Source organism: Callospermophilus lateralis, chromosome 3 (assembly GCF_048772815.1).
Source record: "Callospermophilus lateralis isolate mCalLat2 chromosome 3, mCalLat2.hap1, whole genome shotgun sequence".
Taxonomy (NCBI): Eukaryota; Metazoa; Chordata; class Mammalia; order Rodentia; family Sciuridae; genus Callospermophilus; species Callospermophilus lateralis.
In genome coordinates, this window is record NC_135307.1 from 94,295,320 (window position 1) to 94,315,067 (window position 19,748).

Here is a 19,748-nt window from a genome sequence, read left to right on the forward strand (position 1 = left end):
TACATCACACTAAGGTGACAGTTAAGAAGGAAACCCAGTGCAAGTTTCTTTCTATTATCCTGAAGATGGGAATCAGACTACTACAAAATGAAAAGGGGCAAAAAGCCAAGAATTTGGAGGTCTCAAGCCCCACAGCATTCACATCACATAAATTCGCACACTGATATATTAAAACATTGTATCAGCAAATGATTAGCAAGGCTCTCAAACCTCAGCTTCCCAACAAATTTAGAAGTTGAGCAGAAACCCTTATAAAGCTTAGTCATAAATGTTGGTTTCTTTATAACAATTAGAGTTTTGGAAGAGAAGCTGGAATTGCTAAAAGCTCAGGACCCTTACCAGGAACTGGTGCCTCAAGGAAGACTCACAAACTAACCCCATCATCATTTTGAGATAGAAATTAACCAAATCACATAAAATTATTGTACTTGACACTTCTCTGATTTCCTATTCAAGAATGTTTCATTGAGGCCAATCAGAATCAAATCCTTCAAAATTCCCAGGTGAACTTAAATAAATAAAATACTTGTCTTTCCCTTTCTATGCACATCAACCAGTGGATGAGGGTGGGGAGGAACAGCACCATTTCTCTTACCAACTTGGCATATGGTACACGGGCTCCCCCAGGCAGCACCGAGGGAAGAGCAGCACTGGGACTTCAAGGTGGCTCCATTGATGTTGATCTCACATCGCCCATCGATGACTGTTTGCCAGCAAGTGCCCTTGATGGTTTCTGCAGGGGAGGAGGATAATATTTAATGGATATTTAGTAGAACCTATATCAAAAATTCAAACATGCACATTGAACTTGTAGCAGGAATAGCATGAGAAAACAAGGAACACTGATGGTTTTAAATGCTGCTCCCACACTTAAACTCTTCTCAGCAAAAGTTGATGTTAAGTATAGCAGCACTAATAAACATAAAAAAATCATTCTCAGAAAGATAAATACCTATGCAGATGGTTTTTGTTGGATCCAAAGTACTTTCAGAAGAACATTCACAAATGAAAGAGCCAGGACTGTTCTTGCAGACTCCATTAATGCAAGGACTTGATTCACATTCATCAATGTCTGAAACAAAAACAGGTCTACATTACTGCTAAAAGCTGGTCTTGGGCATAAAGGAGTGTTTCACTTTTGGCCTGATTGCTACCACACACTCTTCATCAGATAGCAAAACTTGGACTGCATAGTTTTTCTCTACTAGATGAAATGCCAAAATACGAACTGATATTTCTGTTTGGTATGGAATCTAGTAATTGGCTGAATCTTTTCATTCAGAAAATGTGGAACAAAGGTACATGTGATCCCAAATTATGAATTCAAATGGTACATGTATAATAAATATTGTCTTCATTTATTAAGTGATAGCAAATAACATGCCAGGCAAAATGAACGCAGTGGCATTTAAATGGCAAATAATACACCAATTGAAGACAAATACCATCAGTGGCTTGCAAAATGTGTACAAGTGCCATTTAGAGCCACAGGACTTCAATTAAAAATGGGCATGATTGTCTAAAATAGAATGACTCTAATTTATTCTTGTGATTTTCCAATGACATTCCAAAAGAAAGCAAAGTACATGTTATAAGAATAGAACATATGGTTTACCTTCACAGGTTTTCAGGTCAGGTTTATATATAAATCCCTTGGGGCAGGTACAGACAAAACTTCCAGGAGTGTTTCTACACTGTCCGTTGTCACAGAGTAGACTGTTCAGCACACATTCGTTAATATCTGGAAAGTCAATGAAAATGAACATTTGAAGAGCCCATCTCTTGAAAGCAACTTCTTTGCTCTTTTAGATTAGATGTTTTAAAATGGTATGATTAATTACACCAAAACAGGTAAAACTCCTATTCCATTGGTTTTCACAAAATGAGATAATTTTAGGAAAATAGAAGCTTGACCTGGTTATCAAAACCAGGTATCTATAAAGCCTTAGGTCCCTAGACAATGTTTAATTCACTTTCTTTAGTATGAAGAAAACCTGGGATTGCTGGAAATCATTTATCATTGCTTTGTATAATTGCTTCGTTGTGTCAGACTCAGAACCAATTTTATTGTGTTAAGAAACTAGATAAATATTTAGAAAGTGTGGTCCATCTTTGATATGCATTAGTTCTGGGATAGGCATTTCTTCCTTAAAATAATTTAAATTGTCTCCAGTTATGTTTATAAAGTATGAAGCAATTTGTAGTGTTTATAATTGTCATGGGAATTCAGACTTGCAATTCAGAGGACTGAGGAAAACTCCTTGTTTCCTGCTGAATAATATGACTATCTGAAGAAAAAACAATATTTAACATATGAATTACTATAGAGAATGTAGAAATTATGCAGTTTGTAATATCCCTTTGAGCTAAATTATTCCAGACAGCCTATGAAATGGGCTAAACATTCATAAGGATTTTTTTTTATGCATTGAGAGGGTCTGATTAAATCACCAGCTAGAACTGTCTTAGAAAAGAGATGGAACTTCTTACCAATACAGTTTTTTCATCCCAGGATCCACCTGGTGGGCTTTAGTGCCTCTTCCATGGGGTCTTCTAGGCATCCCAGTTACATCATGCAGTAAAAAATATATCTGAGGTCCCCTAGTTCATCTTAAAGTATATTAATTTTTGTCCTATTCCATAACATATGTTTGCTCATATGTAAAATGTGTTTGGCTTCCCAATCAAAAAGATGTACCATCTTACATTTTAGTTTTGGCACAGTCTGGCACATTCTATAAAAATGAGTATGTTAGCTTTGGAAGCTCAGCTTCAGAAAACTTGAGGTATATGTCACTCCACTACAGAATGAACAATGCATTTCACAAAATACTGGTCTAGGAAGAAACTGACCCATGTTGAACATTTTCTTCCCAACCAACTGATTCATTTAGTTACTGGCTGGTAACTTCATTAAAGACTGTCATCATTATTATACAAGGTACATGTATGAAGACCTGAATACAGAGATATGAAAAACTGTGGTATATATGTGTATTAAGAATTGTAATGCAAAAGAAAGTACATGTATAATGGCATAAATTGATGTGAACCATACTTTATATACAGAGATACGAAAAGTTGTGCTCTATATGTGTAATAAGGATTGTAATGCATTCCACTGTTGTCGTGTATTTAAAAAAATAATAAAATAAATAAATAAAGACTGTTAGAGCATCACAGCCAGTATTGCTCAACTTAGGAAACAGTAGTTATTACGGAAAATAAGCTGTATTCTGATTAAATCCAATAAGTGGTTGGAAGAACTGTTTCTCTCTTATTGAAAGTAGTGATGACTTTGTAGCCATATGAGAATGGCTCAAAATCTTTGCATTTTATAATATCTAAGAAGCTCCTTTTATGGAAGCTTCTTTTATGGAGTGAATCTGATACATGGTTATTAATAAACTATCAAGATTCAGTTATGTGAATGTTTGCTATTAAGACATGTACATGCAGTGCTGACACATGAAGTGTAAAGAATTCATCTGCTCAGTCCTTTAAGTTAATCAGAAGCAGTTTCCTCTAAGCAATGAAAGAAGGGATACATTATACATGAAGTGTCTTAGAAAACAGGTGGAACTTCTTACCAACACAGTTTTTTCCAGTTATATCCACTTCATATCCTGAATTGCATATACACTTGTAGGACCCACGGAGATTTTCACAAATTCCATTTGGACAAATATCAGGATCTAATGCACATTCATTTATATCTGCACCACCAAAAAATTCAAAATCAATGACATTCTAAAATAAACGTCAAATTAACTGTTAAAAAATAAACAGCACAATAAATGTAATAGACTTGGAATTTATGGAGGGTTGGAGGGTTCACTTAGAAGAGGAAAGCTCATTTCCTTTTTCTCATTTTAAGATATTCCTAAGTCAAGTCTTCCTTCCACCGGTCCCTGAGAAGAAACCCGCATCTGAGCTAGAACTTCAAGATTACCAATCCTGAATCAAGCTGAAAGAGACATCCTGGACTTCTCCTGGTTCAAGCACCAAGATGGAAAAGTAGATCCACTATAGAGCTCAAGTCCCTAGCCCTAGTTTCCCAGCCCCCAGCCCTTCCCTCTTCCATTTTCCTTCCACACTGCACCATTCTGAGCATCCTAAAAGCAAGATGATCATGTCATACACTTGGCTCAAACTTTTGTGGGTTCAATAATATCCTCAAGATTAAATTGGAATATGAAGCCTTTGTTTATGTGTTCCAAACTTCTCAGTCTTCTGTGAACACACAGTGCCCTCTTCACTCTGTGGAGGTAATGCCTGGAGCAGGTCTCGTCTTTTATCAAAAGCCAGCTCAACCAAAAGCCTTCACTTTCCTGCCCTCATGACCTGAGTCCTCTCTCTTCTGAGCTCTCAAAGACTAAACAGAGCTCTAGGAGTGAAGGAGATGCAGACTGACCATCAGTGCATGGGTAGCCTCAAATCCTGTTGCTGGAACCTTTTAAAAATTAGGGTTGACTCTTTTTTCCTTCTCCAAGTTCCTATTACAACTTGTTACTGTCTACCCACTAGCTCCGAATTTGTTATAAATTTCCTAATTTCTCCTCTTTTCTCCTTCAAATACCCACTCCTTGTCTTCATCCATACATACTGAATGAATTGACAATTAATTCTACCAGTCCACTAGAACTCTCTTAATCAAATCATTTAGTTTAATATTAGTAAGCCAATCTCTTCTTCTTTCTTGTCACCTCTTTTTATATTTGTTCTAGTTTTTTCATTTTTCTTTAAATTTTTTTATGGCCCCAACATTTCTCTAGTTCTAACTCCTACACAAACATCTTATTTTCTTCCAACTTGGTTGCTGTCACTGCTTGCTACGACATATAAGATGGCTCCTTATTGTCACCTTATAACGACCAAGTCCTTGAGAGATAAGAAATCTTTCAGTATGTAGACAGAGATAGTTCTATCAGCACTTAATCCTGAGGTATATTTGATGGAGGAAAATCTAAAGAAGGTCCAGGCTGCCTCTTTTCAAGAAAGAACAACTACAATCATTTCATCTCATCCTATGTTCCCTGATCAAGTGCCCTGGGAGAGATCCCAGACCCTTCAGCGAGCAAGCCCCACACCCACATCCTGAAATTCCAGGAAACATTGGGCGGGCATAGTGGCTCTGCCATGGGGACTTCTAGGCATCCCAGGTACATCATGCAATGATGGCCAGAGAGGAGCCAGGCCAGACTAGTGTCAAGGGACCAACTGAAAACCCACAGGAAGGCCAGATGCTGCCTCGGCACATGCTTACGGTAGTAAATTTGAAATGAATCCTTACCACTGCCTGCTGATGTCATCCCTGGCCCACTGCTGCAGAGTGCCTGATATTCCGCTGCAATAAATTAACAGATAGTAAATGATTCCCTTGTTTGCAGAACAGGTCAGTCTTGCCCTTGGCTTTGCACACATCATTTCTTCCAAAGTGAGCAGAACCAAAATAACGTGGTAAAGGGAAAGGAGGCATCTCTTGAGGGAGTCACCTTTATACCAGGCTCTTTTTTAAAGGATCTGCATCACCGAGGAAATCGACTTTGAAGGATACAGGCAAGTTATAGCAATTCCTTGTGCAAAGCACTTTTGGAAAAGGTATTTTTTTCCCATAACTTGATTTGGTTCACCAGGGAACACTTTACACTTTACAGTGAAATGTGCCTGTTAAAATGTGGTTTCTTAACTGTTAATAAAACTTTCTCCCACCATCTTGGGAATAATTTTGTTTCTGAGTGCAAGCTCTTTTTTCAGTACAATCAAGTTCTTAATTTTTTTTTCACTTTTCTCTGAAAATTCTCTAGCTTCCCTTCAGAAGAACAGCAACAAGGTGTCTACTCTTGTGTGTGTTCAAATTGTATTTTAAAAGGTAATATTCATCAGGATAGTAGATGCATTCTCTAAGATAAATTCAAAGGGAAAGCATTGCTAAGTATCAAAATGTGAGATCTTTTTTTAAAAAAAATTTTGATATGTAGAAAATTTACTAAAAGTATACAGTGTTTTACAAATAGTCCCAATAATATTTCAATGAACATAAGAGTGAATGGAGAAATAACTAGAGTTATATTTTATGCAAGGAAAGGAAAGTAACATGTCCCTCAGTTGCCCATGATTTTTGGCAGCCACTATCTCTAGTGCTTAAATGGAAAGACAACTGGATATTAGGAATGGGCCTCTTTTTCAGAGGCTGGCTGAACCTCACTGCTAAAGCAAATAGTTCTTGTATTTCCATAGGCTAGAGATTTCATTTTAATGACAGCAGATACAAATGAGTTCTACAAACATAAGTTTAAGGATGAATCCTTCAGAAGTGTGTCACCTAACAAATGTTAATATGACAAAAAAGTAAAATTCTTTCATTTTTAAATCATCATAAAAGGGACCCACAAAGGCACAAATGGAAAGGTGGGTACCACTGTATTGGAAAGCCAGAGAAAAAGAGAAAAAAAGTCCTTTTTATTCTTTCACATAAGCAATTAATTAAAACAATAAGACAAAACAAGAGCATACCAGTTTGTAAAAAGCACTTTTACAGGTAAGTTAGATTAGCTGATGCTTGGCCTAAATGGAATCAAAGTATCATCTCCATTGTTTTTCATTTGAGCAGGATCTGGCACTAGACTCTGAGGTGAATTCAGATCATCATGGGTTTGAATGTGGAAGACTGTGCTTATTGCTGGGTAGCAAATACTTTCCCTCTGATAGTTTCCTTTTCTGCAAATTGGGGCTAATGATATCCATTTCATATGACAGGTCTATAAATCTAATGAGATAACATGTAACTGTGTACAGCTCAAACACTGAAGTAGTAGATGTTGCTGAGCTACCTCAAGGTAGCATCATGGAGACGGCAGTATTGGGGACACACAGGAAAATTCCCAGAATTGCACTCAGGCAGGCTTAAATGACTAGTTTCTGTGAGGAGTAAACACCACTGTCTGAAGACCGAGGAAGTAAGAGGGCCTGCTGAACCATGTAAATCAGCTTCTCTAGTCAGTGGGAAATAGCTTCATATGTAGCTTGCTGCACTCACTGGTAACTTTAGAGGTTGCACAGTTACAATTTCTCATTCAATGGATTAAAGACATTTTTTTGTGTGGATATTTTCAGTACCTTTAAAAATGTCCCAAGATCTCATGAAAATGGAAAGGATATTAGTAGAGGAAAGAAGGAAGGAGAGGCGAGAAAGGGGAAATACTGGGAAATGATAATGACCAAATTATATTGTTATTTGCATGCGTAAATATGGAACAATGAATCCCACCATTATGTATAACTATAACACACCAATAAAAATATGAAAAAATCCCATTTTTCAGTTTAGCTCAATTATTTTTTGTGTGTATAAATATATAACAATGAATACCACTAATATGTATAATTATATTGTACCAATAAATTTTTTTTTTAAATTCCCTCTCTCTCCTGAAATGAGGGATTATCTCATGTTTGGATCTTTCATGGTTTGGAATTTCCATCCACCAAAGAGGTGGAGAAATCAAACTGAACAAAACCACTTCCACAGATGGACCTTTTCTTTGCAAATTCATTCAAATAAAAATCAGAAGTTAGCGGGCCTGGGCCTCAAGTTTACCTCTCTTCAAGCTTTACTGCTTAGAGAAATAAAGTCTCTTTTGGTCATCTTTTTTCTAAACCCTCACCATTCCCCTATGCATCATAAGACTTTTTTGGAGAGGCATTTGGTCCAGAGTAAAATGTCAAAGCAAAAAACTGTATGCATCAAGTTCCCTGGATTCTAAGTCTTGGACCTCAACATGAACAAATCAACATGAACAAATCACCTACACTGTGTGGGTCAGCTTTCATAACACTCATCTATCATATAAATTTACAGTATGTAAGAAAAGCATTTGAATAGTTAACAGGCAAAGGATAGTATTAATAACACACAGCTATAGAGTTGCATCAAAGTATTTTGGTTTGAAGGAATGATATTTATGTATAATTGGAGTATATTAAACATGTACTTAGTTCATTGTTGATCATATATAAATGATAATTTGCATCTTATTCACTTAGTGAAGTAAAAGCCAAAATAAGGCTTTCTTTCAATTGACATTCCTCATTTTACTTACAGTCTTCCCTTCATATTTAGTGTCTCATAGTATATTTTAATTTCTAACTCTCTAGCTTCAAAGATTAACATTTTAAAAAATAACAGATCTTTAAAAAATTATGGGTTAATCTTTAATTCATTTTATTTAGTGCAGAAATGAACAGACTGAATCTCATATGTAAACTGACCCACTGGAACAAAGTATTTTCAATATTAGGCCTAACTTTATTTTAGGACTTTAGAAGTCATCTGCTAAGCTACCTTAAAATCATGTTCAAATATTGATAGTCTATTGTTTTAATTTCAATAAACTATTTTTGCTTTACAAATCATTTGCAACTGCATAGAACCTTCTGTGTTATCCAAGGCAACTCATTTTCTAGAAGACCAAAAATCCATTTTCCTTATTGTTCTATTTTATAATCATATTTGTTAATGTAAGTTATTTCAAATCCTTAAATGAGAAAAAAATGTACAAATAACTAAACACCCAATTAAGCAATTTGTCTGCCTGTGAACAGGGAGCAGAATTCTGACTCACCATCCAGTTCTCTTTTCACTGTGTCATGCCACCAGGAAAGTACTTTTTTCCCCAAGGGTGAATAAAATCATTTAAGAAAAGCACACCAAAATCAACAAATGGGATGTGAACAAAACTCACAAATGGCCTTCTGGGAAACTGCTGGAAATATTCAGGTAGTCTGAAAATTATTTACTTTTACACCATATAAATTTCTGCTTTTATAATAGTTAGCTCCTGCAAAATGCAAACATCATGAACTTGCATGTTTTCTACAGACCATGACTATTATTGAGGTGGCAGAGTTCACACTGGAGGCATAAACATACTGCCTACTACAAATGATTGTGAGAGAGGGTGAGTCAAACGTAACGAGACACTGGCTAGACCTTGCCAAGGCCCCAGCAAGGTCCATGGTGTACCTGGAAAGCATAATGTAATCATTCCACGTCTCTTCCATAAATGCAAAGATCACAGATGGAGCCAGAAGGCTAGAAGCGTGAGGACCCCTCCATGATACCACATACCTGAATTCTGGGCAGGACATGGCTGGCAGGGCTCCCCAAAGGCATACTCAGTGTTGGCACAACAGCATTCAGATTTAGTAACAGCACCAAACAAAGGCTTGACACACTGGCCCCGCTTGTATCCTCCGTAGCATGTGCTCCGCATGTGTGTGTCTAAACAGGAAGCAATACCTATCATCACACTGTCACTTTCAACACAAGAGACCCCTCCCCAAGTCAGAGTTGAAGCTGCCTTTATATATGCATGGTTCTAACTCACTGAGAATGCCTCTGGTACTAGGAGTCAAAACAAACAAACAACAACCAAACACATTTAGCTCCCCAAAAGTGGAAACCAATGGCCAGACTCTGACAGTTTCTTGGGGATTACCATGGTTTACCAAACATCGAGGCCTTTGAGTGCTGAAATTATGTCTCATTCATTTTTGTCTTCCCTAGGCATTCACTGAGCAGGCACTTAATGAATGATGAAAGAATGTTGAATTTCACACCATGATAAATAAGACCTTTATTAGAAAGGCACCCTACCCCAAAGTAAACATGCAATTATTGAACATCTGAATTAGGTGTACTTTCCAAAAAGGATAAAGTTTGATCTGTAAAAGGTTCATTATATAAATCTGTAGATGTTGGTCAACTAAGCCATGTTACCTTTACCACCAAGGAAGGAGTTTCTGGCTGTGCCCAATCCTTTCCCAGTTCAAAGGGTTTTCTGAGTACCTTTCTTAAAAATAATTTGGATAAAATTCGTATCTATTTCTCAATCTTCTTATACAGGCTCAAACTTCTTATGAAGTCACACAAAACTATTATCCTACATGTTTCACAATTATCCATATTCTTTGCATTCTATTCTTTTCTTGGTTATTTAATTCATTATTAAGATGTTCACCGTGAGAGAGTGAGCATATCTACAAAATATCTACAAAAGGAAGTTGGAGAAAATTGAGTTTAGCTGTGTATTTAGAGAATGAAAGAAAGAAGAAGAGGTTAGGGTTCCTTGGCTTTCCCTTTATTTCAGCTCATCTTTCTATTCTTTAAATTAATATACAATTATGCAAGAAGAGACCTGACCCTGTTGGTTTACTGCTCTGCAACTATCCATTATATCCTACCCACTATGGTAAAGGGCATTTGTTATTGGTTGGCTTTGTTGATGGATGGAAGGTGCCTCTCTATCATAAATCAAGCCATTGCTTTTTCTTACCAACACACACACGTCCATCCAGACCCACAGCCAGTCCAGGGAAGCATTCACATCTGTAGGAGCCATCAGTGTTCACGCAGCGCCCATTCATGCAGATCCCAGGTGTTTCACACTCGTTAATATCTGCAGTGGGAAGAGACATTGATTAAAAATGAAGTGACTTTTATCTAAACTATATCGTTTATCATTATAACACTTGAAAATGGGTACGATGGAAAATCATGCAGCATCAACAATACAAGCTCAATGAGATGTATTCACAGTTTCCTTTAAAAGAACAGAAACAAAACAAGAAAAATTGTTAAGATTATTTCTTTTCCATAAAAAGCTTCCATATAAATATTCTCCCAAGAGATTTTTTTTTTAAGTCCAAAATAAAAATCACAAAGGCCAAAACAGAATTGGAGGAAGAAGAAAAATGACTGCTGAAAGACAAAGGGTTTTGTGTAATGCATCCCATGGTAGCTGTGCCAGAAATCTGGCTTGATAACAAACTGTATCTCTGCCCTGGGCAGGAAGCTTTTCCTTTTGGCATTCAACACCCGGGCTGTGTCCCTGATCTAGTATTGCCTTAGCCCTCTGGGACAAAGTGTTAAAAGAGAGCAACTGAAGCCCTAAAGGAACAACATAGAAAAGAACAGAAAATGAACTTAGATGATTTTGATGATGACTCAGGACCAATAACAGCACTGTAAGTAACTAGAAGCCAGCAAAGAAAAGTCTTCCTTATTTTGTACTATCATATGTATATACTTAGAGGGGTCTGTTAAAAGACTTTATTAGATGCACACTAGTAATAGTAGAGATTTCTCCTCCTTTAATATAGGGAAACAGGAAAAGGTATTAAAATTGTGTGTTGGACAACACAGGATGCTTAGAAGAAAGTCATTTTATAATGACTCCTTTTACAATATTCAACTAGTATATCTGACTATTTCCTTTTTTCTGACCTTAAAAAGGCAAATTGAGAGTGAAACACCTCTGTGTTTTACTTAGCTTGTGTTGTTTGGCACAAAATATATTCAGATGGTCCAAGATTCCATGTACAGATTGTATTTAAAACAGTGGTTATATTTAAATACATGAACTCAAATTGGTTCAGTTGTTTCAGTCATCTTTTTGTTCAAGTTGAAATCTACAGTAAAATAGTGAAGACTACAGTCTGAAAAGTAACACAAGGGCTTTTTAATGGAGACAAAGATGTCACAGAGATCCAGAGGAAGGTCACTCAGAGTTGGCAGCCTCAACTTTTAGAAAGTGATCAGAGAGGCCATGCTGTTCATTGGAGCAGTTCACTGTAGAGATTAAATGAGCATCGTTGATCAGCCTTGAACAGTCACACCTTTTCGGGGCTCAGAAGTAAGTGTATATTTAACACTAAGAGAAAGTCTTAGAGAAAAGAATAAAAAAGGAGAAAGTCAGAATTTAAGAGAATTCTTTCTTGTTCTGTTAGTCTTATTACTGTGTGTGGGTTCTACATTCTATACACTTGAAAAAAAGAAGAACAAGAGCAATAACATGGAGCTTTGGAGCTCAAGCTTGCTTGCTTGCATGCTCTCTCTCTTTCTCTCTCTCAAAGCCAGAAGGCTAAAGTCAAAGCAAACCACTGGAATCATCAATGCTTTGAATGGAACAATCCCTTTATTGAGAAGATATTATTTCAATGGTTGCAAATGGTTGGAAAACCAGTTCCATTTATGAGGTCATAATGTCTTCTGAAATAGCATTATGTATTGGTCACACTTAATGCTGGGGAACTGCTGCCTGGGTCACCAGCAGCCCTGAGGCACTAAAAGCGAGCCTTAGTGTGTGCTGCATATTGGCAGGAAGAGTAAGTGTTCTCGCAGAAGTCCTGCTCACAAAGGGGCTTTCACATTTCCTTCCGTTATTTTGTTTGGAAGCTTAATTCCAAATATTCCAGCAATCATTCCCTTGCCCTTTCTTTCTTCTTCTTCTTCTTTTTTTTTTACTTGTACAGCACTTAATTTGCACAATTTGACACTTTGTTTTGTACTGTCTTACATTGTAGAATATTTCCATGTACTAATCCTGTCTTCCCATGTTAGTTCCGCCCAGCACGGAGCTTAAAACGACAGAAACCATTTTCCTCCCTCAAATTTGAAAAATTCAACTGTTTTCTCTTGCTGTGAAGACAGATTTTCACAATATTAAGAGCCACCCATGTGAGGTCATAGAGAATGTAGGTAAACAACCCAGGCCTAGAAGCTCTTTTAAGCCCCAAGAAAAAGCACATCTTGCCAAGGACTGAACACATACAAAGCTTTCTTCCATTCCACCTTTACCAAGCCATCCACTAGGGACACTCAGAGAGGAGGCCTCACATGGCTTTTTCCTGCTTTCTCCACCTTAAGCAGCTGAATGAACTACACTTCTGCAACCAGAACTGGAGAGTGGCTCTGAGTACACCATTTTAGCAGATTTTATGGACCTATTGTGAGTTTAAAGTTCTTTGAAAAATCTAGTTCTAGTTCAGATCTCAGAACCAACTGCAGGAATCACTCATCCCTGACTACGTAAGGCGAAGACTAAGCATGAATTTATCTCTGATGACTCTTCTTAGGATCCTGACCTCAACAGAACAAAAATAATTCCTCTTAATTTCTGCTTCAGTACTTGAAGCAAAGAGATGATTTCAAAAATCATCAAGCTAAACAATGGCTCCTGGTTTGTTTCTGTCTTCTGCTTAATCCTGTTTTCCTTTTTGCTTATATAACTTGATAAAACTTAAATATATTGACCACAAAAAAAGTTTCTTGTTTCTTCAGTATCTCAGGGAAGTTGATACTGAAGTTGATATCTCATCACTGCAAATGATGACAACCATCAAGAAGCCTAAATGCTCTGATCCCCCAGCTGGAAAGAAGAGGCAGAACTCCACTTATTTAGAAAGATACCCACATCCATCAGAAGACCAGTCGGCAGTTTAGCTTATGTATTTGCTACATTGAAGCCTTTTAGGCTCCTTTGAAAGGACTCAAGTACCTTTTGTGAAATAAGAATGGCCTTCTGGTCATAAACTGTCACTATCTGGATAGCTGGACTTCAGAAGGAATTTGAGCTACGTTGCCTAATCCAGAATAAGGGATGCTTTATGTGGGGAGAATCCACATGAAAAAGTGGAGAAAAAGAAGGCAGAGAATGCAAGTTTGAGCTTTGTAGCCTATACCTTTGCAGTAACGCCCATCTGATGCCAGCTGGAATCCAGGTTTGCAAATGCATTTGAAACTGCCATCTTCATTGATACACATCCCGTTAAGACACATGTTCCTTATGCTGCACTCATCCATATCTGAAAAATAAATACATAGAGTGTCCTGGGCTCCAAAGAGTAAGCTTACAAAAGGAAACCAACCTGCATGAATATAATTTTATTTCTTCACCTTTCTTTCTTTTTTGGCATGTACAAAATATTTATTCTTATATCTCTTTCTTTGTTATTATAATGTTTGAGGTTTTCATCCAAATTACATCATACAAAGAGAGATCATATAAAATATGTATCTCAAGTTCTCAAGCTTTGACATATGTGCAAACAACTAGATTTATATGTGTACATATGTGTACACACACAAAGTTTTAGTAAAAGTCTTACAGTCTGGTGAATATATTTCACAGGATCACATTACTTTAATACACCATATTACTTCAAAGCTAAGACTAGGAGGAATTTGAAATGTATTTAGGCTACATCTTGATTCTTTAAAAAGTGGAAAGCAGAAGACAGCTTCTAGCGTGAAGCAATTTTAAATAAGAGTAGGAAAAATGGATTTTTTAAAATGCAAAACTCAACTATAGAATATAGTTTAGCCAGCTAGCTTTTAGGATCCCTTGATTATGGGGAATTTTATTTAAAATCATCGACATGCTATTTTATATAATATTACAGCTATCTTGGGAGGCACTTGCTCCTGTAGACATGATATGTCTTCACTTACAAGTTTTAGTCAGACCAGAGTAATTTATTATCCTTTTTCCCTTTCTCTCTTTCTCTCTCCCACTCCCCTTTCTCTCTCTCTTTCTTTCAACAGGATTCTATTCCAACCAGGAATTTTGGCATTATGTCTCTGAATTGAATCACTGAGATAGTATTTTGCCAAAAATGTTTCTAAGAACAATTTTGAAATTCTTTTAATGTATGAATAGATTCTTGGGACCTTCCCAAAGACATTGGGAAACAGGATAAACAGCATACTTTACTTTTTGCTAAAGGTCTGTAAGGTGAAAACCCGTCAATAATAGTCATATTTTCTAATCAAGGGGAGACTGTCAAGAGCAAAAACAAAACTTTGGAAGCATCCCATTTCAAAATGAGGTGATGAATACAAGAGGCAACAGAAAAGACTGGTGCTCAGCAGTCAGCCTTAAACAAATCTGACATTTTGAGACACTGACTAGTAGTATTTGATTATTAGGCAGGCACTTCAAACAAAAGGATTACAATCGACTAGAGAATATATGGGCTTAGGTGTCTCCAATTTTTTCATAAAAGAATTCCATAATATATATGGTCCAATTGGATAAAATTAGAAAGCAATGATTTATGCTATAAAAGTTTCCTCATCACTAGTGATTTTTTTCAGAAACAAGCTCTCAGTATATTAGAATGTTATTTGACTCATATGAATGTGAGTTATAGAGAGGAATATTATGGAAATGTAGGTTTGCTTCTCAGATACCAATATGTGAAATACATTTGACATATTTGCCTTGAGACTCCTGATCTTAAGACTTCGAGGGAAGAAGAGAAATGGGCTTATCACAGCGTTTATTACCTTCACAGTTTTTCCCATCTCGGGTAACATGGAAGCCTGCATTACACACGCAATGGAAACTGCCATCTGTGTTGATGCAACGTCCATTATTGCAGATCCGGCCATTCTGTAAACATTCATCAATGTCTAAAGTCCAGTAAGAAAAGGAAGAAACAGCTTTAGTTAGGGGACTTAAGATTATTTTTTCCTCCCTCCATTTCAAAACTCATGGCCTCAGCTTTGGGGTTCAATTACTCAGTAATACTCTTCAACATACACTGGGCACCAAATAACTCAATGTTTTGGATTATTAGTGTTTGAAAGACACATGAAAAAAATATATATATACCTATACAATCACATTCAATCTAACCTCCTTTGTATTAAGACTATTTAAATCAATTCTGCAAACAAAATAGACTCTTTACCGTTTTCCTAGCTAGTTTACTGAGCCAGTGTGTGTGTGTATGTGTATGTGTGTGTGTGTGTATTTATTGAACTTTGGCTGGTGTTGTTAAACACATGATTGAAAGGGCAGATATTACCGCTATACCAGAACAGAAAACAGAAATGCTATTTTTAAAAACCCACTTAATTCCCCCTGAAAACCATCAATCATGTGACTGTGAGATATCTATCTACCCTCCTTATGGCAGTTCTGGTCCAAGAACAGTTTTACTGCTCATTTATTCTTAGTCTTTTTTTTAAAAAAATAATTTTATGAGTACTCTATCTACCAAATAAAATATTGGTACTTTGGGTGTATTTCTCCCTTTTTTCTATTGTGCTTAATATTATGCCAAAGTAAACTACAGGGCTTGATATGGAAGTGTTAAAAGCGATAATAACTCAAATAACCTGTATCTGATCTCTCACTTAAGGATTGACAACCCACCCAAAGTGAACAATATGGTGCCCTGGGGTATCTGCTTCCCTCTATTTGTAGAGCCTACAAATTGGCTGAATATCAAAGAGGATGATCACAGACTGTCTTGTCTACCCAGCATACAGTGGTTTCCAGGGCTCATTCTCAGCAGATAAGAAACTGTGCAGATCTGAATGGGAGAAGACCTATCTGTGCAGAGTTGAGGACATATTTGCCTGAGAACAAGTGCCCCACATATCCCCTGGACAACAAGAATGTGCATTTATGGCGTCTGGGTTATTCTGTCTGCACGGTGTCTTGTGGTTGACCTTCAGACGCACTTTCTTTCTGGGCAGATCCTGCAGTGGTTTCCACACAAGTCATTGGACTAGCTATGGCAGTCTGGGCTTTTCTTCTGTCTGATCTTTGTGCCAACAACCCAAGATCTTTTCTCTCTCCTTTATTTCTTAATCCTTGCTAAAATCTAACTTGCTCCACGCTCCAAAAAGTAGTAAAAGCCATATATTCTTGTACAGACTTTTTTTTTTTTAAAAGGATTCTGTAATTTTTTTGAGGCAAAGGTTAACATAAACAGGAAAAAGAGTTCATCTTTTTCCCTCCTCACCAACTTGAGAATTCTATGGGGCTCCACTGCTTTATAAGACAAATGAAATGCTTGTCATTCAAATATCTCAACTGTGTTTCTATCTCTTCTGTCCCCTTCTATCCACTCTCTCATGTACTTCTTCTCATGTACACAGCCTTTTGGACCCTTCTGCAGTGACTTTCATCTACCAAATAACAGGAGTGTGTCCTCAAATTCTATTCAGGATAAACTTAGCACTTACTTTTTTTTTGTACTGGGAATTGAATCAAGGGGTGCATTACCACTGAACTACATCCCCAGTCCTTCCTTATCACCTCATGTTTTTTTATTTTGAGAAAGGTTCTCAACAAGTTGCTGAGGCTGGCCTTGAACTTGTAACCCTCCTATCTCAAACTTCCCAGTTGCTAGGATCAAAGGCATGCACCACTGCACGTGGCTTAGTACTAACTCTTTAAGAGAACAAAGCTGGTGGCCTGCAGGTCATCTTTAGTTTCCAGCACCTTAAATCCCAGACTGATGACAACTACATGCATTTACACTGTCTGGTCCTCATCCCCATTTAGGCCACTCAATAATCATTTATCTTTGCTTATTTAACAGTGTAGCCTCTGGTCAGTGGTTTCATTTTATTCTTTTTTATTTAAAATGCTTAGTACTGCTAATTATTTTAACCAACAGTTGCAATATTAAGAAGGTTATTGCCTCAGTTAAATACTTAGCCCATGCAATTTAAAATTCTGGAGTAGGCCATTAATAGAATTATCAGCATGTTGAAATGCAGCCTTATGTTTTTTTCTACTCAAAGTTGCCATTTCAAAATAGTATATTTAAAACATACTGATGATGATAAATCTCTAAGTCAGAGGAAAATTCAAAGGATTGTGAGACCATTTTGCTGATAAAAATGAAAACCTCTGTGTGTCGCCAATGCACATAAAGGGCTTTTGCTAGGAGAGGCAAACAAAATTACATCTTATTAATGGCTTCCAATTTTTCTAGTGATATACAACTCCTTACTTCTCATCATATTTGATTTTAACAGTTTTTGCTTATCTTATCTGGTTTTACTGGATTAATGACAGTTTAGTTTGTGCCAAATTAAAGATAGAGATAAAGATCTGAGTCCTCTGAGGGAAGGCAGTATATCTTATTTACTTCTACCTCAGAAACTTAGTACATAAATGTCATTTAATAGAAGCCATATTGAATGGCTTAACAATTAATAAATAATGAATAAATACTAAATAAACCTGAAGGCAGATTTTTATGAGAAAACATTTATAGCAGTGCCTCTCAAACCTTAATATACATGCAGATCATGAGGGGATCTTACTAAAATGCTGATTCTGATTCCAAAGGTCTGAGGTGGGACCTGAAACCCTGCATTTCCGCCCAGTCCCCAGGTGATATTGCTGCTAAGTGCACTAATATACAGCAAGGGCTTACAGGTAACTCCTTTATCCTTCAGACTGTCCCACTAAAAACTGAGCTGCCTGCATAATTTCACCTGAATATTTCCTCACTTTCTGTGACACAAAGAATAGTCCCATTTCCCCAGCTTCCAAACGAAAAACTAATGGACAGCAGTGAGGAAACAAAAAAAGAAGTGAAAATAAGATTTTTTTCTTCAGTCAGAGAAGTTATCTTTTAAAATAATTTGAATTTGGACTTTAGGGTCCTGTCCTCAGACTGAAAGTACCATATTTGGAATTCCTGGAAGAAAGTGCAAAAAGCAATGGAGCTGGATTTGCCTCTTCTGGCAAGGGTTATTTAAACTTCATTGAGCTCCTTCGAAGCAAAGAGCTCATTAGGCACAGATGGCTCATATTCTGTGAGGGAACTGTACCTCGGCACTCCGTCCTGGTGAGTGTGCTCTGATAGCCAGCTCGGCAGTGGCAGGTGTATGAGCCTTGGTTATTAATACATTCTCCACCAACACAAGGGTTTTTTTCACATTCATCAACATCTGCAAAACAGTGCATTTTAGATGAGATTACATAGTGTATTTTAGAGATTACATAGCAGCAGCTCATAAGACTTTATAGGTTTCTTTTACAGGTATAAAGCATGTTCCTTTAAAGAAATAAATAGCACAACGAAAGGCTCTTTTTCCTTTCCACTACAATGCATGCTGGTTCTAGCCATTGGAAGACTGGTAGAACAGTTCAAGTGTATTGCTTTCATGTGTCATTTTTCAGAGAAAAATTCCAAGTGCACAGCAACTTAACACTCTAAGCTAATAAACATTTTCTCTTCCATGAGTCTGACCTGAAAAAACTGAACAGGCTAAGATTTCACAAGTGGCTTCTGGGTAGATTCAGAGTATCTCTTAATGCTCCACTATTTTTTTTTCCTAATATAAAGAAGGCCTACCCATATCTAACATCCCCTGCTCAGTTCTGTTAAGAATATTAGAACAAAACATGAAGCAATTGTTGCTTAAAGGGCAGTTATCACCCAAAATGGAGTCCACCCCAACCCCCAGATGTCCTCAACATAAGGAGTCCCACTGCCATTACAGTTGTTTAGAATAATCAGTGTAAAGTAGAGGCCAACTGTTTTACCTTCTGCTTGTAAAGATGAGTAAACCAGGGTTTAGTGAAAATAACTCTCTTGTCCACAGGCTTCCTAGGGGAAGATGCAGGCTGACCTCACATTCCCTAACCCTGAGTTACTTGCTCCCTCTCCGACCCAGCTTTGGATGACCTCCAGAAGGGGTGTTCATATCACCAGGAAATGAAATCGCTTGAGAAAACAAGAATTACTCATTTTTGCCTGACTCACAATTGTAGAATTTTCTGGAATTTATTGGAACTAAGAGATGAATTTATTTTTAAATAAGATGGCACCTGATTGTTCTTATCCAATCTATAAACTGATTGCATTACACTTCTTCCTTTCACTAGCTTAAATGCTTTGCCCATGATTTGAAGTTTCTTTATTCAGTTTTTAATAACTGAAGAAAGTTGGTAAGTTCCACATTTACATTAGTAAAATGTACAAAATTTCATAATTTGGGTCAGGCTTTCATAACTTAATGGTCAAGCTTTTGATAGGGAGACACAGGCTAGAGTTACCAGCAATGCCTTGAATATATTTTATAATGTGTTTGAAGTCATTGGTAGCAAGTAGAATAATGTCCCTCCAAATATGTTCATATGCTAATC

The 19,748-nt window shown here is 36.9% G+C and overlaps 1 protein-coding gene across 3 annotated transcripts in view; it reads right to left on the minus strand.

The window, feature by feature from the left end:
• The window catches only part of Fbn1 (fibrillin 1), a 223,145-nt gene that overhangs the window by 79,486 nt on the left and 123,911 nt on the right, over positions 1–19,748 (minus strand). For all 3 annotated transcript variants that reach the window (XM_076850756.1, XM_076850757.1, XM_076850755.1), the window contains 10 exons: positions 18,428–18,547; positions 15,131–15,256; positions 13,525–13,647; positions 10,338–10,460; positions 9,131–9,283; positions 5,294–5,347; positions 3,591–3,716; positions 1,616–1,741; positions 953–1,072; positions 596–733 (listed from right to left, as the gene is read on the minus strand). In XM_076850756.1, coding sequence (XP_076706871.1) covers positions 596–733; positions 953–1,072; positions 1,616–1,741; positions 3,591–3,716; positions 5,294–5,347; positions 9,131–9,283; positions 10,338–10,460; positions 13,525–13,647; positions 15,131–15,256; positions 18,428–18,547 — 1,209 coding nt within the window. The remainder of the gene's footprint in view (positions 1–595; positions 734–952; positions 1,073–1,615; positions 1,742–3,590; positions 3,717–5,293; positions 5,348–9,130; positions 9,284–10,337; positions 10,461–13,524; positions 13,648–15,130; positions 15,257–18,427; positions 18,548–19,748) is intronic.